At 31.4% G+C, this 22,457-nt stretch overlaps 3 protein-coding genes and 1 long non-coding RNA gene across 5 annotated transcripts; 3 read left to right on the top strand and 1 right to left on the bottom strand.

The window, feature by feature from the left end:
* The first annotated feature begins 203 nt into the window (after positions 1–203).
* Positions 204–982, top strand: LOC128195717 (uncharacterized). Its single transcript, XM_052874042.1, has 4 exons — positions 204–357; positions 459–507; positions 588–683; positions 772–982. The coding sequence occupies exons 1-4, from the start codon at positions 269–271 to the stop codon at positions 859–861; spliced, it is 324 nt and encodes a 107-aa protein (XP_052730002.1). The 5' UTR covers positions 204–268; the 3' UTR covers positions 862–982.
* Positions 983–7,862: 6,880 nt separating this feature from the next.
* On the top strand, positions 7,863–9,742 carry LOC128195995 (uncharacterized). Its single transcript, XR_008248022.1, has 2 exons — positions 7,863–7,995; positions 9,563–9,742. It is a non-coding gene; the product is annotated as an uncharacterized LOC128195995 (long non-coding RNA).
* A 566-nt stretch (positions 9,743–10,308) lies between these two features.
* On the top strand, positions 10,309–14,673 carry LOC108326686 (beta-glucuronosyltransferase GlcAT14B). The gene is made up of 4 exons (XM_017560299.2): positions 10,309–11,159; positions 12,057–12,132; positions 12,266–12,381; positions 13,793–14,673. Exons 1-4 carry the CDS (start codon positions 10,550–10,552, stop codon positions 14,305–14,307), a joined length of 1,317 nt encoding a protein of 438 aa, XP_017415788.1. The 5' UTR covers positions 10,309–10,549; the 3' UTR covers positions 14,308–14,673.
* A 1,103-nt stretch (positions 14,674–15,776) lies between these two features.
* Positions 15,777–22,240, bottom strand: LOC108324251 (protein PAM71-homolog, chloroplastic). Of its 2 annotated transcripts, XM_017557145.2 has the most exons (10): positions 21,966–22,239; positions 21,260–21,422; positions 20,372–20,555; positions 19,381–19,428; positions 18,902–18,998; positions 17,261–17,424; positions 17,003–17,068; positions 16,529–16,579; positions 16,325–16,429; positions 15,777–16,245 (listed from the first exon to the last, which is right to left on the bottom strand). In XM_017557145.2, the coding sequence occupies exons 1-10, from the start codon at positions 22,084–22,086 to the stop codon at positions 16,180–16,182; spliced, it is 1,065 nt and encodes a 354-aa protein (XP_017412634.1). In that variant the 5' UTR covers positions 22,087–22,239; the 3' UTR covers positions 15,777–16,179. The 2 variants fall into 2 exon arrangements, with proteins under 2 accessions (XP_017412634.1, XP_017412635.1); XM_017557146.2 differs by lacking the exon at positions 17,003–17,068 and having other exon boundaries at positions 21,966–22,240.
* Between the last annotated feature and the right edge of the window lie 217 nt (positions 22,241–22,457).

Genomic DNA, 22,457 nt, shown 5'->3' with positions numbered 1-22,457 from the left:
TTTTAGGTACATGGACACAATCGTTGTAGACCAAGGTCGGTCTTCCATGTACGGATTTGTTGAACCTCAGACCATTCAACCGTCTGGTAACACACTTCAAAACAGACAACATTATTTGCAAACATGGATGGATGAGTCCAAAAGAGACATATACCTTGTGCCATACATTGACGGGTATGTGTTTTTATATGTGGTCAGTTTATTATTATAGTTTCCTTAATTAGTTGAATAACTATTTGTCCTTCGTGATAGGTCTCACTGGCAGCTGATGGTTATCATTCCCAAACAATGTAAAATTATATGGTTTTGTTCGTTGCACAGGAAGATGAAAAATGACTTGAGAACCATGCTTCAAGGGTAAGTGTTTCTCCAAAAAATGACTTCAATTTGATGTTAACCTTCAACTTTTATGATAAAATAGTCATATTAATTATACTTTGTGTTTTCAATCTGTACAGAGTTATTGGTAAATCTCGTGGTCAATTGGTTCAAATTTTGTATCCAAAGGTTGTAAGTCATTTATAGTTTCTAATTCATTTATGTTATTGAATGATCTAAATTTTTAACTATTTAGTTTGTTATTTTAGTGTAACCAGCAGGTAGATTCATGGGAATGTGGCTTCTATGTGATGTGTTGGATTAAGACCATCATTCGAGCTGTCATTACAGATGACTGGAATGAGGTAATGATGTATACCTTCAATACATTACAAATTAAAATCATCTTCAACTATATATGAAACAATAATGAATCTTTCTTGAATTTTGCAGCGCTTCAAGACTACATCGCCTATTGCAGAGGACACAATTAACCAGCTAAGGCAGGAGTGGACCGCTTATCTTATACAAATATGGAGTTAGGAATAGTTATATTTCTTCTTGATTGAACATTGTTTGGTTTTAGTTTTATTTTTATGTTAATAGTTTGGTAGTGGATTGAACATTAAGTAGAATTTTGTTTATATAAAACGCATATTTATGTTATTGGAGAATTGTTCTGGGACATTTTTCTGTTTTTCAGGTGTGGTTCTATTGAGAAAACAAACAAATTTTTAAAAAAAAAAACGCCCACTAGACGTCTGTTAGTGTACAGTCGGACGTCTATAGACGTCCGTCTGTGCACATACGGACGTCCCACCCCAGCGCTACACCAAAATAACTCAGCGAGGATGACGTCCGTCTTCAGACAGCAGCGGACGTTTATGTGGACGTCCGTCCTGATGCAGCGGACGTTTATATAAACGTCCGTCCTCAGGCCACGGACGTTTCTATAAACGTCCGTCCTGATGCAGCGGACGTTTATATAAACGTCCATCCTCAGGCAGAGCGGACGTTCATATAGACGTCCGTCCTCAGGAAGAGCGGGCGTTCGTATAAACGTCCGTCGTGGCAGGACGGACGTCTGAGGGACGTCTACCGCATAGACGTCCGGCGTACGCCGGACGTCAAAAGGCCAAAATATCGGACGTAAAAAGCCTTTTCTGCACTAGTGACTTTGGCCAAGTATCCTACAAATAGACTCCCCAGAGCCAGAAGTATTAAAGGAATGGCCATAGGAACGGGCGCATCATGACATCGTAAGATGTCTCGCCCGAATGAATTAGTTGGTACTAAAAATGTTAGAAAAAGTGAACGAAAAGAGTAATAAGAAGTGAAAAGAACAGAAACACTTCCCAACCAGAAAGCAAAATTCCCACTTATGCTATACTTAGTATAAGCGAGCTCTAATATCACATCTTTGGAATAAAATCCAGTTAGAAAAGGAAATCCATTTAGAGATAAGCTATCCATGAACATCATGACATAGGTAAAAGGAAATCCGACAACATGATAAATCCAATTAGAGATAAACTATCCATGAACATCATGGCATAGGTAAAAGGAAATCCGACAACATGAATCACCGAACCTGCACTGAGGAATAGTAATGCTTTGAAAAAAAAATGATAGAGTTTACAATTTTTTCTCAAATATGGAAAATAAATATTAATAATCATTTATATATTTAGAAGATAAAACAGATTTATAAAACTTGTTTAAAGGTTTATCAAGATACAAAATTTAAACGTATAATAAAAAAAATGAAAATTTGTTTTATACTTGTTAATATCAATTTTTTGGGTTTTCTAAATTTAGATTTTTTATACATTTTATTTATATACTGAATATATTAATATGCTTATAAATTAAAAATTTAGTGAAACGTTATATATTTTTAAAGGAAATCAAGATTACTTTTTTGTTAATTTATTTACACAAATTAAATTTTTTATGTTTAAATAGTTTATTTCAATTTGGTTTGCTTATTGTTTAATTTAGTTTCAGTTGATTTTGAAGTATCAAAACTTTAAATTAAATTAAATTAAACTATTCTGTTTTGAAAAAGGATATCTTAGTCAATAAAAAAATGTTCAGTTTTAAGCAGATTTCAGTTTTTGGATTGATTCTGTTCAAAACAGCTCAAGCTATTATTTCAAACTCAGATAGTTTAAGTAGATAGCCCAAAAAAGTGATAAGTATCAAATGTTTAATCCTAATTTTGATTTATATTTGAACACTTACCATTCTTTTATAGTATCATTTTAGTTGCCTTTATTTAAATTTATTTTTTATTAATTTTATTATGATTTTGTAATTCTGTTATTAATTTTTCATGAAAAAAGAATTATTCTCTCTCAAATAAAGCTAAATTGCTTGAAAAGAATTTACTCACTCAAATTTATTTGCTCAGATAGCTTAAATGAGGGTTGTTATATATTGAGGTAGAAACACGATTCATGTAATCTATATATTTTTTTAATATAATTGGTTTTTTTTTCTTTTATTATTAATGTTTGATTTATTCAACTAATAAAATCAGGATTTCATGATTTTAGTTGCAATTGGAACACTCTTTATAAATTAAGAGTAGGAATTATCAGTTAAATTTTAAGTATCCAATTTTAATGATGTTTGCTTAACAAACTTCACCAAATAATTTAAAACTTCCTTAACTAATCTATGTAATCATGTTTAAATCAAATATGTAAATCATTGAATTAACTGAGTAATTAAATTTGTCGGATCGAGGAAGAATGAATTAAATGAAAATATTAATAAAATCAATTTTCGACCTCTTTTTATTACATTTTCATCTTCATCAATAATATTTAATTATTTGTTATTATTATTTACTTCTCTCTTATTCTAAAATTCCTACTTTTTTAATTTGAAAACAATAAATCCCATTGTTTATTTTATTAAATGTTCTTTTGGATATACTTTTGTCCATATATTACTCGCAACAATCTGTCCCACACAATATTCAAGTTAATAATGTCGTTGTTTGCAACTTGGATCATACCATTATTATATATTGATTATAATATTTTTTAAGATTTGGTTGGCATTTTCAATTTTTTTCCATATTTTTAATTTATTTAGTTATTTAATTTTTTTATTTTAACTTGGAAATTTCTGATTTAATTTGAATTTTTTAATTAGATCTCACTTAGTTTTTTCTTTTTAGTTTAAGTGAGGTAATTTTGGAAATGCAATGGTTGAATTTCTTCTTTATCTTATATTGAGAAGATACAAGTAACTTGAGTTCATTTTGTTTGAATTGTGAATAAAAAATCGTTCAATTGTATTGAAAGATTTATTTATTTTAGGTGATCAATAATTAATCATTAATCATGTTTAATGTTTTATAACCATAATGATAAGATTTGTTATAATTATTTTTTGACATTTGGAAACAAGGATTAAATGTATTTTTAATTAATAAATTTTAACACTAAATTAAATTTTTTAATTTAATATTAATTTTTGACATGTCTTTTTAAGATCTTCATGTATTTTTCTAAGTATATCCATCTAAAAAAACTAGTTTACATAATAAAATTTTATCAAATTTTCTTTACTAAATGAATTATCAAATGAATCATAATATCAAAAAATGAGATAAAAAATACATTTTCAATTGACACAATAATGTGATTGTCTCATTTTACAAATCATGTAACACTTGAAGGTTGATAACTTTATTACATATGGCATTAAAGAACAAACTCAAATGTGTTAGAACACTTTTAACAAGTAGATGACTCAAATAACTATTGGTAAAAATTGTTACATAGCACATGACAATTGTGAGACTTAAATAAACTAACTCTAAATCTTGTATAGAAACAAGACTACTACTATTTGAAGAGTAACCGTGTGGAACTTTCACAGTACTTAAACACTAACAAAAACTTTGCTTTTCTTTCTTAGAAAAAGTGTGATAGGTTGGAGTGGGTAAATGCATCTACCAATTGATTGGGGATATAACTTAGAAAGAATGTCCATGTAAGCCAAATCTTGTTATATTTTTACTTCATCTTTTGTCTTTCCTTTTACATTTAGTAGAGTCTCACTTACATTGTCACATAAATTTTTTCCAATGTGCATCACATTTATATAATGTCTTACATCAAGTTTACCCAAATATGTAAGATTATAAAATATTGATTGTTTCTTCCAAATGTTTTTATCAGTGGTTTTCTTCTTTGGTGTTTTTTGAATACAATGTCAATGTTTTTCACTTAGTTGTATACTTCTTCACCATTACGGGTCTTGATACAACTTCATCTTAAGGAGATCTATTAAATTCTTTTTTCATTCTACGATAAGGGTGATTTCAAGGAAGGAATTTTCAATGTCTTGTATACACAGTTTTCTGACTATGCTTCAATTGAATATAACTTGTGTTTTTTTTTTCACAAAATGGGACATGCAAAATGACATTTTAACAATATATTGACTCAAGTTACCATATGTTAGGAAATCATTTATGGTGTAAAACAACATTGCATGCATACGAAACATTTCTTGATAATATGAGTCAAACACACTGACGCCTTCTTCTCACAACAATTTCAAATCATCGATCAACGAATTCAAGTACACATTAATGTCATTTCCAAGTTATCTAGGTCCTCATATCATCATAAACATCATGATATATTTTCTCTTCGTGCACAACGAAAGAGTCAAGTTGTTAATCATCAACAAAATTGTCCATGAACTATGTTTGCTACTTAATTTTCCATAAGGATTCATGTAATTTTTAGCAATCTAAGTCTTAAGTTTCTTGACTCTACATCAAATTCGAAAAATTGTTCATTAATCTTCTACTATTGTGGAGAGTTTCGAAGGATTTCTTCCATTGATGTGTCATTTTAGATTCTTCGCATCTTCTTTAATGGTAAACAATTGTTTCAACTATGGTATTATGACAAGTACCACACCACCTTAGAAAGGGGACCATTTATGTCTTCATCAACATTACTTCCATAATTTTTTATTTTAAATTGGGATAAACCACATGTTAGGCACACCTTCAATGAAACAAACTTGTCTTTGAATACACAATCATTAGAGTATGCATGTATCTTTTTATACTCTAAACCCATTGAACATAAAATTTTATTCGCCTTGTAGTTACGAATAGGTAACATGTTATTATATGGAAGCATCTCCTTCAACAACTGCAATAATTATGTGAAGTTTTTATCAGCCATCAATTTCTTGCTTTTAAATTGAAAAACTTAAAAGTTTCTGACAATCGTGTAAAGTTAGTGTATCTAGGGTACAACTCTTCTTAGAAATCAGACTTCAACGAATCATATAAATGAGCTATTCCAAAATTTTCTTCACCAACATCATGTATCATGTCTTCTAAATGATCACTCATCCATTCGTCTACATATTCTGTTGCTCGTGACGTCGTAGGCTTGTGTAATACTTTTTCATACTAAGGCCAAATTGTATAACTCTTAACTATATTACTGATGAACAAACGATCACGCATTTTGTCCAAATTCTGACGTATTTGATTTAAACAACAAATACATGGACAAAAATATGTCTCGTTCACCGATATTGTGTGTTCTTGAGCATATTTCAAGAACTCTAAAACTTTCTTTTCATACTCTTCACTTATGCGATGTTCATTCATCCAACCTCGATTCAGACTACATTTGTAACAAACTCCATCATCATCAAATTTTTAACTCTCACAAGGTCAAACAATATCCATTCAGAAAAAATATTTTTCACAATTCACTAACACGTACACTAAGAACTCTAAAATCACAAATTTGATACAATTTCAGCAGCATTTTGCATCGGTCATCAAAGTATATGAAATGTGATCACTCATTACCACAATCAAGTATGCATTTTAGAGAAAAACACAAAATGGTTTAAACCAAAATTTTATCAAATTTATGCATAAACTTCAATGTACACGTTATAACGAATTATACAAAATAATTTTTTCAAATTGTCTAATCAGACAATTCAAGATTTAATACAAATAATTAAAAGTTTAGTCATATATACTAAATCTCAAACGAAAACTAAGATTCACTCAATATTTAACTTGAATTTTTAATAATAAAAAAATCTAATAAATCTAAAATTTATAAAATATAAAATTATAATTATAATTACAATTAAAAATATGATTTAATCAGTTCCCTAAATCTTAAAACAAACTAATGAACCTAATAATTAATCAAACATCTAAATTACTTTTTATCTACTAAAAAACACCACAAAATGCCAAAAACTTTACTAAAACAATTTAAAAAGTTTCTAATATGCTAAAATCTATTAATAGAAAGTATTTTCATCCAAAATGCAATCTAACATATAACCAATGAATGTCATGCAATCAACATATACCCAAAATACAATATTTTTTTTATGGAAAACTAACCTTATATCAAAAACCAAAGTTGAGAACCGAGTGTTGAGCAAAAAACACTAAGAATAGCGAAAACAACTTCGACTTAGGAGCCTCGTTGAGCTGTGAAAGGAGAGTGATAATGGAGGCCTGAAAACCCACTAAGTAGGAAAACCATTGGTTCATATCGAAATAAAAACATTTCTTATACATGATAACTACTAGAATGTAAGTTAAAGAAAGTAAAAATCACCTTTCTAGCTTGTTTCCAGAGTTGTTGGGAAAACTTGTGACACAGAGATCAACGTTAATTTTGTGTTAAAAATTATAAAAATGTTAATGGTCATTTTTAACATTAGTGTTACTCACTTGAACTTATACGGTGACCAATGCGTTTTGTGTGTTAATGACAATTTTTTTTTTCAAAATTAAAACATATAATTTATACCTATATTTTATACCTATATATAAAGAGATACTTAATTTTGTGTACAATTTTTATTTCTATTTTATCCTTTTATAATATAATTGTTCTATAATTTTTTTAAAATATCATTATTAATTTATTTGTTAGAAATAACCGCTATTTTAAAATATTTTGTATACAACTATTATAATTTTTCTTTTTTCTTTTTCTCATTTTTATTTGTTATTGTTTTTCTCTTATATAACTTACAAATATTTGAAAAATACAAACAAACATACAACATGTAAGACCCAAAAAAAAATATATATATATATATATACATAAATATATATTTTAGTAATTTTCAGCATTTTATTAGTAATAATAATTTTAGTGGATAGAAAAATGTAAATTTTGGATATAAAATTATAGTAATTTTAGAAGGAGAGGTTCAAATTTTTGGTAACTTATTTAGTAAATTTTTTTTAAATTGAATAGTAAAAAGTAAATAGTAAATAGTAAAAAATATATATATATATATATATATATATATATATATATATATAAATTTTCAGCATTAAGATTCCTTAGCATGGAAGAAATTAGTAGGTAGAAACTAGGATCAGATTTGGTGAGCAAATGATTAAAATATTATTTTTAAATAATATTAAAATATTAATGAATAGTAAAATTTTTTTTTACTATAAATAGCCATGGGAGGAAAGGGTATTAGGCACCAAGAGAAGAGGAATCAAGTGAGAGCTTTGGAAATAAAAAAAAAAGAGTTAGGGAGAAATTTTTAGTTGCAAGAAGAGTAGAAGTTCTGAAGGGTTTCGGGGAAACAGATTCGGAGCAGGAAATTAAGTCTGGAATAGAGGTAAGGGGAGCTAATCCTTCTTGTATATGATTTTTATCCATGTTATGATAATGAATATATGAGTTATGAGTATGTTAAAATTTTGGTAATGGTAGTTATTTATTCACTTATATAAATTTAGTTTTCATGATTATAATTTTCTTATTTTTGAGTTAGTATGGTAAAACTTTTCTTTTAATTATTTTGACCGTTGGATTTAACTAAAATTTTAATATATGAATCCTAAGACCTATTTCTTCACTTTGACCGTTTGGATTTATAATTAGAAGTCTGTACTTAGAGAAATAAATCCTGCATGTTTTGAGTAAATTAATTACCCCTGTAGATCTGTTACTGAAGCATCTCGGTAAAATATATATTATGACTTATTTGACCGTTAGATCAACTTGAAAATTTTATATATGATTCCTAAGATATATTAATACACTTTGACCGATCGGATTTTAAATTGAAAGTCTATGTTTGGAGAAAACAATTTTTACGTTTTGAAAAATCTGATGAACACTATATTTCTGTTCTTAAGTTATCATGATAAAAATTTCATATATAATTCATTTACCGTTAGATTGAGCCCAAAATTTAGAATGTAATTCATAAGACATATTAAGTCATTTTGACCGTTCAGATTTGTAATTAAATGTCTGTGCTTAGGGAGATTAGTTCCGCATTTTTAGTATAACCAAAAACCACTTAAAATTCTGCACCTGAGTTACCTCGGTAAAACCTCAATATCTATCTAGTTAACCGTTGGATCAACCTGAAACTTTAATAAGTAATTTATAACAAATAGTGAATTATTGTGACCATTCAGATTTGAAATCGGAGTTACAGATTTATAGATATTAATTTCGTATCTTCTTAGGGATCTCAATATTGCTTAATTTCTATTTTTTTGATGTCTATATTAAATTTCGGTGTTAATATTATATGCTGTTGTTTTAAATCTGTAAATAAGAAATTTGTTAAAAACTAGTTGAGGAACGCTTTGGCTAAGGAAAGATTTGGTACTTAAGTTGTCCATTGTGACGCACCTCTCTTTCCTGGAAGTCTACTCGACAAGTTTTTAACTTAAATCCTATTGAACAGATTATGTACTGTTAAATTATTGTGTAATATATCTTGTTGGAATATATTCAGTTTGTATGATTTCTGAAATAATTGGATTTTATTAGATTTGAATTTATGCATCTGAACATGATTGTGAATTATAATGATGTGATTTATGTGGAAAATATGTGAATGTATGCGATATAGTCAATTTGTATGACTTTTGGGATGGATGGACGTGATGCATATTGGTGTATGCATTCTGATTTGGTGTTTGATGCATATTGGTGTATGCATGATGCATATTGGTGTATGCATGATGCATATTGGTGTATGCATTCTGATTTGGTGTTTGATATATATTGTGTAACTCATATTTGTTTATGTAATTTGATCTAGTAAAGTGAGTATAGTATGGTTTGGTATCGGGGTATGGTTATTGTATTGAATTGTTAGCTCACCCTTGCTTGTGTGTGTATGTGAATGCGATCGTATAATGCGTGATGTTATACGGGAGCAGGTGTTATTACAGATGCGATGGCTGACGCTTTTGAACATGCATAAAGGTCGAAAGAGAGATGGGATAGAAGACTTGGGATTGTGATTTTAGTGTTTTAAAAATTTATTTCGATCCTGACTATGTGGACATTTTATTTTCGAAAGAATCGATTGTAATAAATAATGTACTATTTTCTGTCTATGTTGAAGTTTAAAATTTCAAAATTTCTACATTTATTTTTTTACGAAAAAATTTAGTCCATGTAGCGCCAAACATTCGGGGTGTTACACAACACCTATCTTTACGCTAATACAAGTATAAATAATCTTGTCCTTTTTGTTATCAAGTAAATACATTTTAAAACTAAAAATATTAATAATTGAATCTTGTCCTCACAATTTTAAAATCATATCTTGACAAAAATTGTAATAAAGTATTATTCTTTCTGTAATTTGAAAGTACTAACGTATTAATATCAGTTTTGTTAAATCTAATATATAAGATCCATTAAAAACAACATATAAGAATCCCATAAATGGAGAAATTCTCCTCCCTAAATACTCAAAACAAGTAGTTTCAAATTAAGACACCCTTAAAGAAAATGTAATGAACCTTTTGAAATAAAAATTAATTATTTATACAATTTTTTTCTTATGTACTAATATTAGCTTATATGATTTTTTTTTTAGGTATTATTATGAGTTTCTTTCATCCAAATAGATCATGTCCTTAATAAAAAGGTAAGAATGCAGAGAAAGAAAGTAATAGAATTAGGAAAGAAAGCAAAGAAGCAATCCAAAACCCACACTTAGAAGCAAACAGACATTTGAGAAAAATCACACACAACAACTGAACCATTTCATCACATGAGAAAAACACAGGTGTTGAAAAAAACACAACTGAATCAATCAACAACATTTGAATCAACCAACCAACCTTTGATAACATCAAAGGTGAAGAAACCAAAAAGCAACCATTTTTACACACCCCACATAGAAGAACCAAAAAATGCAAAACCCGACATCACCGCCACCACCACCACCACCGTCATCGTCATCATTTTCCTCCACCTTCTTCAACCTAAGAGATCCAAAGCCCAAACCCACTCTCATCCTCCTCTACACCTTCCTTTTCCTTTCTCTACTCTCCCTCACCCTCATCCTCTACCTCTCCCATTCCACCATCCACACCCACTCAGGACCCGACCCCTTTCTCCACCCGACTCATGCCCACCGCCTCGTCTTTGACCCCCACAAACCCTCTCCCCCTCCGCCGCCCTCCGTCGCCTACCTCATCTCCGGTTCCCGGGGCGACGCCGCACGGATCCTTCGCCTCCTGGACGCAGTATACCACCCTCTCAATGTCTACCTCCTCCACCTCGACGCTTCCGCTCCTCATACAGAGCGCGAGCTCGTGGCCGTCACCGTGCAGTCCAACCCCATCTTCAAGGCCGCGCAGAACGTTCATGTCGTGGGGAAGCCCGATTTCTCCTACCCCAAAGGGTCCTCCCCTGTCTCGCTGCGCCTCCATGCCGCCTCCGTCTTGCTCCGCCTCTCGCGGGACTGGGACTGGTTCGTTAGCCTCAGCGCCGATGCTTATCCTCTTGTTACGCAAGATGGTATGGGTTGTGAATGAATTCGGGTGAAATGCCATTTTGGTCCCAAAGATTTGAAAGTGGTGGTGGTGGTAGTTTTGAAAGAGGAAAATGTGTATGGATTTTGTTGTCTTTGGAGACTACTTAGATGTTGAGATTAAATGATTGTATTGTATTGATGGATTTTTTAATTTTGAGGGGAGAAAATTAGTCTTTTGGAACAATGTGATTGAATTGGTGAACAAGTGCTTTTGAGAGCTTCTTTTCTGGAAACATAGAGTTGGATTGGTTTAGTTGTTTTTAGGGACTGAATTGGTGTTTGAATGTAGAGCTATAGGGGATTATGGATTGCCTTTTTTAGTCTTGAGGGGTGAAAATGGCGTTTTTCAGATTTTGGAGCTTTTGGACTAATGTGACTGCCATTATATCTTTGAGTAAGCAGTGAGTGTACAGTCTAATTCAATCACAAGTTGTGTATGTGAGAAGTTTGTTCATTTTCATAATAACTATATAGTAGAGATCGTACTGACAATGTTTCTGATTGATTGACGGTGCAATGACGGGCTTAAAAGTTAAAGTTGAAAAATCTTTTAGTGTTAGGTACTAAACTGAGGTTTTTCTCTCTTTATGTGATATTACTGATATTTTTTGGTAATGAAAGATTCATAGTCTGTTGTAGTCTTTGAAAGATGGAATCACTATTTTAACCTGCTAAAAGATTAGAATGTGAATCAATTTAGTAATTTTAAGTGTTAAAATTGATGTTGAAATACAGGACTATAATGGTTGAATTTTTCATTTTTTAGGGATGAAAATGATGATTTTTGTCTTTAGGGAGCTAAAGCATTGTTTTGCTGTTCTTATATGTTGCCTATAACCATGTGTTTGGTATTTTGATGATGAAACTTTGTGGTTTGTCAGATCTTCTCCACATTTTGTCGTTTCTGCCTAAGGATTTGAACTTTGTGAATCATTCAAGTTATATTGGATGGAAAGAGTAAGTTTGTGTTCTTGTGTGATTTTGTTGCTGTTGGTATTATTTGTTTTGCATTGGAACTGTAATGATTGGCGGTTGATGTTATATGGTCTGCAAGAATGATATTTGTTTTCCTTGTGTTTTGGTGATGTAGAGCAAGGAAATTGAAACCTATTATTGTTGATCCTGGACTGTATCTATCCGAAGGGACTGAAATGTTTTATGCTACTCAGAAGAGAGAACTTCCTAGTGCTTACCGTGTGTTCACAGGTATTAATGTGTTTTAGAGCAATGTATTTGAGTCTCTGCATATTTTTGGCTTTTCATTTTATTTAGCTAGTGTGCCAATAACAGCAATAGTGGAAAGGAGCTGTAGTGGTAATATACTGATGAATGATTGACATTCATTGAGAAAAGAAGATAACATGAACATCAAATGTTTTTACCTTTTAGGACAAAATTTGTCATTTGGGTTGTATATGTATTGAGCTGAAGATGAGAACTTTGTCTAAGGTGGGTTGGACATGTGAGTAAAACACCAGCAAAGGCTCCAATTAGAAAATTTATCAGATGAAAGATAATCCAATTACATTAAGCGGAGGAAGACATGAGAAATTAATATTTGAAGAACAAATCACGCCATTGGTCCAAACCATGCATGTAGGTAGGAGCATAAACTCAAACAAAGATAAAAGGTAGCCATGAAATAAAAAGGAAATGAAGCCTAGCTTCACAATTAGGATCCCTGAGTGATCTTGCCTGCAGTTTGATTCTATGATGCATAGTATAAGGGATTAAACTATCATTTGGACTGATTATTTTATTGTAGTTTTTGTAGAACTATTTTTATACTTTTCTGTTTCTGTATGGAGAACACAAACAACGCTTGCATAGCATTCTTTAGGCCTCTGTAAGTTCAGATAGGAACTAGGTTGGTTCAAGTGTTCCCACTAAGATTTTGTACCCACAAATACGTAGATATGAATCCCCTCCTGGTTAAAATCTTGAGTAGTTGTCATCCTTCCCTAAGGTGATCTTTTGGCATCCAAGGGCCATATGTCCGTAGCCTCCATTTGGGAAAATCCTTAAAGTGAGTCCCCTGAAATATTGTTACCTGATAATGCAATGCAATGCACTGTGGTACAAGAACAGGTACATTGGTTGTTACTTTCTCTAATATATGGTACTTGGGAGAGATTATTTAGTTGATTTGCTATTTATATTTTAAAAAAATTCAAAAAAATTGAGAACTTCGTATGCATGCGCTGTGTAGAGGAGATTATCTATTTAAACAGTATTTTATGTGAGAAAGAGAGGAGCAACTCTTATCTGTACAATCCTACCTTGATGATCAAGAGTAGAACGAACTTAAGGTCTCACGAACACTTAAAAAGTGACAACTTGTTAAAAAAAAAATTCCTGGCTTAACTTTTTTCTTTTATTTTATAAAATCATGTTAGTCACGGATTTAATGTTTCAATTAGGACCATTCGTAGTAATTTCTACTGATGAATATTTATTTGTCTCTCAGTCTAACACAAAAAAGGCTTTTTATCTGATACTACTGATAAACCTCAGTTGGTCGAGGTGAAAATCTGAAATGTGTGCTAGGTCGTGGGATGTCTGTTAGAATGAACTGTTACCAACCAGGTCGTGAAAACCTCTGGTCTTTTTTGTGCAGGTTCATCTTTTTCTATCTTAAGTCGGCGTTTCATGGAGTTCTGCATCTTGGGAGAAGACAACCTCCCAAGGATTCTACTGATGTATTTTGCAAACACACCTTCATCCTTGTCCAACTATTTCCCCACAGTTCTCTGCAATTCTCGGCAGTTTAACAGGACAGTGATAAATAAAAACTTATTATATGCGGTCCAAGACAGCCAAAGAAACGATCTTCGACCACTTAACTCCACAGATTTTGATGACATGATTCAGAGTGGAGCTATCTTTGGTGAAAAGTTCCAGAAAGACGACGATCCAGTGCTTGATCTCATCGACCGAAATCTTCTGGGTCGAAGTCCTAGATCGGTTGTTCCCGGTGGATGGTGCTTAGGTGAGCCTGGGAACAACACTTGTTTAACTTGGGGTGATGCCAAGATCTTGAGACCAGGTGCAGGTTCTCAACGGCTGGAAAAGGCCATCGTTGAATTGCTGGCAAATGGCATTTTCCGATCACGGCAGTGCATATATGAATGAACCTGACTCCACCCTCACATCTCAACACTGTAAGAATGGTTTCTGAGCCTTCTCTTCTGAAACTCTTGTACCATAGTCAGGGTATGGATTCTTTTGCCATGATTAAGATTTTTGCCTATGATTTAACACGGATGCCAATATAGCATGTACCTTCAGATTTGGTTGCTGGATATAGTATACACAAAATTCAAGTTACTTGCAACTAAATCTCGTCTTACATACATAATAGATTTGTAGGATCGAGTTAGATTTGGTTTAACTATGTCAGTTTTGTACGATTGAATTATACTTGGTCTAACTATGTCACGTTAACTACTAAATACAGTATCATGCACTGAATTATAGCAATCATATCACTTGCATTCCTAATTGGAGAAAAATCATAGCCAAAGTGCTATTGTATAACATTAAGTGAAAATGTTGTGCTCTGTAAGACATACATTGCATTTATGTGCTTTTTATTTTTAAGAATTGATTTAAATTTTGAAAGAAAAATAAATAAGATTTTGTGGAGTATTTTTTATTTAAACTAGCAGTGTCATAAATATTTTTAAATATATTAATTTTTTATAAATTAACCGAACTCTCATCTAAAAAATACACTAAGTCGATACCATATATTTGTAAAACTAAATTAAATGCATAAATTCGTTTATTTTATGAATATGAAAAAAAATAAATTTTAGTCATTGTTATACATAAGTAAAATTTTCAATTGATTAACTTGTATTTATGTATAAAATTGATTATGATCAAAGTAAGTTTCAAATGCTATTTTGAATAAAAGGGTCATTAAAAGAAAAATATGCCAAAATCGAGAAGCTTTCAAAAACAAATAAATAATAAATCATAAAACATTGAAATAAACAAGCAAGAGAATCTATCCGTAAAATCAAGAGTGAAGAAAGTAAATGAAGTAATTGAAAATACAAAAAGTAAAATAAAATAAATGACGATAAATATAAATGAGAGAAGTGTAAATGGCAATGAAAGTAAATGCGATAACTCACGAAAGGGAAAATATAAATTTGTAAAAGAAATTATAAAATTCCATGATTAAGAATACCATTCCTAATTTTTTAATTGTTATTTTCAGTTATTGGTATTATAATATTTCTCATTACAACGCAACTTTTGACTACCTTATATACTTGTAAGTCATCTATTACCTTATCCATTTTTTATTATCATGTGGTTCGTCATCTCACAAAATCAAGTCATGCATTTATTGCACAATAATCATTGTATTACTTTTGACAATAATCATTTATTACTTTTGACAATGCTTGAAAATCCATCGACAAATAAAAATATTTAACAATTAACACAAGTAAAAATTCAATAACTAAGCTTCATTTATTAAGTGGCAACAAATTAACCACATGATTCACCATGTAATAATTAATTATGACTTATAAAATCCCTCCTCATCCTTCTTGAGCTTAGAAGAGGAAACAAAAAACATATGGTAAACTTAAATATTAATATCTTACTCCTCTTTCGACCACCAATATGCTTTCCTTGGTGGATGTAATTCAAAAAAATAAAAGTAAATGTGATGTAGTTTTATTAATACAACAAATCAGCACACTCCTACTATTTTTATTAATACAACAAATAAGCACAACCCCACAAAAGGTAGTCTCCAGAAAGAATTGCACAAGTTTCTCTTCGTACCTCACTCTAATGGCACATTTCATGCTTCTTATTCTCTACCAATGTCAGCAATTTGCTCCTAATGTCTGCTAAAGAAATTTAACAAAGTTAAAATATGAGCTTTTCTCAGTTCTCTCAGCAATCTTTCTGTGTTATGAGTATGTCTTATTCCTTCCAACTCCATGAATGATAGATTACACACCGAAAAGCAATGAATCAGAAAACCCCAAAAAAGGTGGCCACAGCAAAAATTAGAAACAGCCCTCCACCCACGTAGCCAACCTGATGAAAGTAAGTTACATTATTAGATATCAAACTACAAATTCAAGCATTCAATGTTCAATCAAGTTATGACTTTTACCAGTTTTTCAGAAATGTAGTTAGCAAGGAAGGCTCCTCCAAGAATGGCAATAGTTGTTGCGACTAGGTGTCCAGCAATGGCTCCACTTGCCACACCCCAAGGAGACTGAAACAAATAAGATATTATTGAACTTAATACACACACACATATACATATATATATAAAGCAGAAAGTGTTGAGTCATCACAGAATTTAATAGTGCACCTGAGCAGCTCCTAGTGCAATAGTTGCAAGCATAGAGCGATCTCCCCATTCCTACATAATCCCAGTAACTACATTAAATTCATGCTGGATAACACAATTGCTTCCGGCTATAAATTAAGTGTTGATTAATCATTACCTAGTGCCAATAACATATAGAGTCAGAATTCAGGCGAAAAAAGTAATTTCAGGTTGTCTGCATTCATGGAAATCAGGGGGAACATTTTGAGCAAATGCAACATACAGTAAGATTTTCACAATGTACTATACCATGTTAGAAGTGAACTTTAAGTCTAACTCAACCCCACAAAACCAACTTGTAGAGTGAGGTTTGCACCCACTTATAAACTATGAATTGGTCTTATCTCTAGTAGATGTGGGACTTCCGATACAATTGTTTCATTATAGTGGTGATTTTACAATAAAAAATTTATGCTAAATTGTTCCTCGATAAAACAGGATAAAGAGGAGCCTTACAGCAAAAAATACGAGGCTGAACGACTTCCATATAATCTCTAGAGGATTTGAAAGTTTTTTTGATACCTGAAGATAATTCAGAAAGACATGGTTAAAGGGTATAAATGACAGTTGAATTGCAAATTTGAAGGTAGAATAATGTAACCAAATGTTGCCGGCCTTGGATATGTTACTGAGCTGTGTAGCATAAAAACTTAACCAAAATGTTTACATGTGCACAAATATTCAGGACTGTTAGCCATGCGTTTCTATTCTAACCTTCTCTTTCACAAGCTCCTCTGCTTCAGCAAGTTCATCAAGTTCGGGACTGCTGCTATCACCTTTCTTAACCACATCAGATGGAAGATCCCATGCATCTTTTATTGCTTTTAGGCCGAAAAACAAAAGAAGGGTTACTGCTGCATATTCTCCAATTGGCACGGCTGTAGGTAGACCACATAAAGCAGAAACATCAGTTACTAGCATAACAAATGATCTAGATCAACTCTCTCCCAGGGTGAAAAGAGAATTAAATACTACAGAACCGAGATTACCTGAAAGTAAAAGTGTTGAATTAAAGTAGGACAAAGACGAAAGAAAATTATGAAAAACAAACTTCAGATATTTCTATCTGATGTAAAAAGTGCAGTTAATAATGAAAACAGAGAGATACACTGCAAAAACCCGAAAGCTACTTATTGCAGATCAATAAAATTTAAGCTCTCTTATAGTGGAACTTCAGAAGGACCAACTTGGCAGGTCTGTTTATATCAATGTTGAAGAAGGTAATTGTAACTTGCATTCCAGTCTAAGAAGATTTAAAACAACTTATTATTAATATTGTAATAACAAAAAAATTGATTATTTTCAATCAGCGTAATGTTCCCAATGGCTAATTCTACATACATTCCTAATGATTCTGAAAGAAATTAACTGAGCCAAGTTCATTCTTGAAAGCTAGTCAAAAACAGAGGATTACCCAAGTCTTATAGGGAATACTCTGGCCATATTAAGAGAACGTGGAAGATCTTAACAGTTTTCCAACGCTCTAATTTCTACTGCCATCATTTCCATTTCCAACATGATCCATCCAATCTCAATTGTGAAGGGAGAGTGGGAGACAGATGTTAGCATGCATGTGGACATGGCATAATTATGTGCCAAGGGAATGCTTTCAATTTAACAATGCAAATCAAGAGGCTTTCTTACTTGCCCAAGTAGGTGCAAAGGGAAAATTGCATCATATTTTGATTGAAAATAAGAACAGTGAAAAAGGTGGTTCTGTACTGTATCAGCAGCAATTTTCTTTTTCTTTAAAATATATTATAATGCCAGTTTTTTACTTATTCATTCGACTTGACACAGGTACCAGAGGCTTTACAACAACTCACACGCACTGCTCGACCAATTGAACTTTACCTCCTTGAATTATAATGACAGTTTGGAAAGAGCATTCAAAGTCATAAACAATGTGTAGTGTGCACAACCAGATGGAACTCTTTCCATGAGAAGCCTAATTTTAGGAAGTTAATTCTATTTGGTACTGACTGCTGTACATCAAAACAGATTTAAAACAAGAGACAAATATGTGGATATAATTGGAGAAGTTAAAGCAAGCCACAGTGTGAAAAAGAAAATAATAACAAAAACCACTCCCTAGTTCTAGTTAAACTATAAAACTTATGAAAATTTTCAGAAAAGCATAAGATATAATATATAGTAATTTTCTTACTCCACTTCATACACACTACCAATTCATTATGAAACTTTAATCTGTGTTTACCAAACAAATTACAATAAATCAGTACTTCAGAACAGAATGCATTGCCTAAAATGCTGAGTCAAATTCCTTTACTAGAAAGACATGCTAAAATGTGCTAAATCTGAAAAGTACAAGAAATACCATATGCTACAACTTACTTGTCTGAAACTGAGCAGGCACTGATTGAAAGATTCGGCCAATTACAACAGATAGGATTGACATGAGTCCAAGAGCACCCATTGAACCCAATAGGACCTGATCAATACATAAAATCTCAGTTGAATATAAAATGTTTCAAAATGTAAATTACACTGCTTGATAATCAATTAATTAGTGTGTGTAGGAAGAAACTGCTACACAAGTTAAGAACTCGTATTTGAGTAAAATTGTTTGTCTAGCCTTTTACAATAAAACAGAGTAAAGACATGTAATAATATACCAGAAACAGAAGAATTTGTTGAACAGAGAGGAAATAAACCATAGAGAGAAGAATAACTCCAATTCTAAAAATTAGGAGTATATAAGCCAACAAAAAAGAAAACTAGATAATATTATATCAATGATGGATTTGATGGCAATAAAAGCTGGAGAGGGGGAGGGGAGAGAAATTATCAAGAAAAGAAGTCAGAAGACTCACCAATCCCTTTTCAAATTGCATTGCCAAGAGTGCAGCAATAAAGAATGTCTGGTCAAAAGAATAAATGCCAACTTTAGGTTCATGAATACATACAAGGATAACGAATGTTTAATAAAAGACTAGAACACTACTAAACCTGTACTTGTCATGATTATAGAAATCCATAGGGTAAAAAGCAATGCAATAATAGTAAAAAATCTAAATAAAGTTGTAAGGTGAGATATGCATCTAGATATATACTCTAAATTAAGTGGACTTTAAGCGTAACTCAACTCCTCCACAAAATCTGTTTGTAAGATGAGGTCTAGAACCATATATATACTCTAAATTGTTCTTATCTCTAATCGATGTGAGACTTCTAACAACACAATGTATATTGTTTATCTTACAAAAGTATTATTTTTTTTATTTGTTATCAAAATCATAATATTCTCTCGCTTTATACTCTAAAAAAGTATATTAGTTATTACAAATATGAATAAATAAGATAATAATTGTTTAACAAAAAATATTAATTCATTTAAATAAGTATTTTATCTTTGAAAGTTGAAAAGTTTGACCATCTCTATTAATTAACTTCAATTCTCTTTTTCAATTCCTTTTGCTTCATATTCACTTAATATTTTTTCAATTTTTTTATCAATAAAAAATTTAGATTAAAAAAATATCGTAAATGTAAAAAAAATACCTTCAATATTTTCAACTAATTTATAAAAGCCATTTTCAATAGTTATACGAAAATTGTAATATTAAAACTAATAAAATCTAAAACAAAATAATATCTCAAAAAAATAGCTTTTATCTATAACATTAATAAAGATTTTCTCCTATGAGTACAAATTCTTACCATTTTATTATTAAAGTAACCATTTTTTTAAAACTAGAATAACTCCCTATAATAAAATAGATACCTACAAACTAAATAAAACCTACCTACAATACATTTATAAAAATTATTTATAGTTATTTTATAACAGTAATAGTTAAATACCTTGTCTCCAATCTCAGAAACAAATATCAATGTAAATGCAGCAGTGAATCCTGATTTTGCAACTGCTGCTAAAACTGATGAAGGTCCTCCTTTGACAAAGGCAATTAGTGAAAAGACAAAAGCACACCCCAACAGCACAAAAGCTATAGAGAGAAGATAAGGGATTTGATTAGGAGGCTTCACACTGCCAAACCATAAAATATATGTACATTAGAATTGTCAGTCACAAGAACAATCACATAAATAGTATACTTAAAAGAGCAACAGGAAATATTTCAGTGACATGTTAATTCATTCAACAAAACTAAACAGTGGATGTAGACGCTAATGTCAATCAGCTAAAAAAATTGGAGAATTTTTTCCCTTTGAAAGCAACCACATGCCTGACTTAAATAACTAATCTTTTAAATGATGATATGAATACTGCCAATTTTCTCTTCAAACTTTTACCTAATTTAGTACAAATCTTTTAGATCTCATCTGCAAGAGGAATATATTTCATACTTTAATAGATTCATCAGGCTAAGTAGGTATGAGCATTCGATAAGTGTTATACTACACAAAGGAATGCAATTTCCTCAAAAAAATATTATCACATACCCAAGCTTTTAATTTGATGCAATATGAAGCAGAGGATCATCTAAGATTTTTCGAACAAAACTTATTTCTGTATGGCAAGTTTACAACCTAATTTCACATATAGAAGCTGAGATTTCAAGGGAGAACACAATCATAAAAGCAAATGAACATTACACCACTGAAAGTTCTAAGACTAAAATTACATTGTGCTAAGTTCCTAGAGCTACCTTTCATCTCATGGTGTGATGGTCTAAATGGCCATCTGTTGCATATCAAATGAAATCAATCAAGTGAAACTGTGGAACTCACACTTTAGAAGAACTGTCGTCTATGGCATTCTTTTCAAAGACATTGTGACCATCTTTCTCATTACTGCTTCCATAATCTCCTGGTTCAACACCACTAATATTGGATGCTAGGGCTCGAATTGTGCCACGGGCAAAGCTCAGCCCTGATTTCTGTCTGCGTCTTACTACATATAATTCAGGCATAATGTCACCCACTAAACAAAAAAACATAAGCACAAACAATATAATCTGCATGAAAAGCCCTAAGTAGCTAATCGTTGTCTAATAAAAGTTAGAGAGCACAAAATCCACTCATAAGATTTGATTCATACTTCAAGGATCAGAATAAAGGTAAACGTATACAACTACAACTACAACTACTTTCACTAAGCAATAATCTCACCAATTTCACTACCAAAAGTAATAGCATTGAAGACAAAACAACATCACTTCAAACTACAACACAACGTAAAAACCTCAGGTTAAAATCTTAAATTTGTTATTATAATTACTTGGAAAAACATGGTTTTCTTATCAAACGCCCAAAGGGATAAAATCATGGAACTGACCCACCAAATTGGACTTGACCCATCTAAGCAAATTTTTTTCATTGTCACATAAAGAAAACCCATTCAACAAGTACCACCAGAAAAAAAGAGAATAATTCATAAAAATGAAAACTTTTGATGGGGTGTAAGAAAACATTTTAGATGTTGGTTAGAACTTACATGGGTATAGCGTGGTGGTTCTAGTGAAATGAGAAGAGGAAGGCAACGCATCCACCACTACCAAGGAAGGAGGAGGCTTTCCCCTTGAAACCAAAGGGGCATGAGGTCCTAACCCTCTCATGTTTTCTGTGAAAGAGGTTCTACAATTTCATTTCTGGGTTGAGTGGGTTCTGTCAAACTCGAACTTTGAAGGAATCAAGTTGAGCTAAGGCTGGTACATGAAAGAGAGTTCTTGAAGGTTGCCACGTATACAATGCAACGGGAGAGAAATTATGGATGAAGTAGACACGCAGTCAATCAATCCTTTTATCTTCACCATATTGGACTTGTGGAATGCACGCGATTTATTATTTCACTATTTAATATTTAATTGCAATAATAAATTTGAAGTTATATAAAATCCTGATTAATTATATTTAAATTAGAATAATAATGAAATTTATAAAAGTAATAAGAATAAAAAATAATTGTAATTGATTTTTTTTAGAATTA

This window comes from Vigna angularis, chromosome 3, assembly GCF_016808095.1.
Source record: "Vigna angularis cultivar LongXiaoDou No.4 chromosome 3, ASM1680809v1, whole genome shotgun sequence".
Lineage (NCBI taxonomy): Eukaryota > Viridiplantae > Streptophyta > Magnoliopsida > Fabales > Fabaceae > Vigna > Vigna angularis.
The sequence above is the reverse complement of the archived record's forward strand: the minus strand, read 5'-3'. Positions and strand labels throughout refer to the sequence as shown.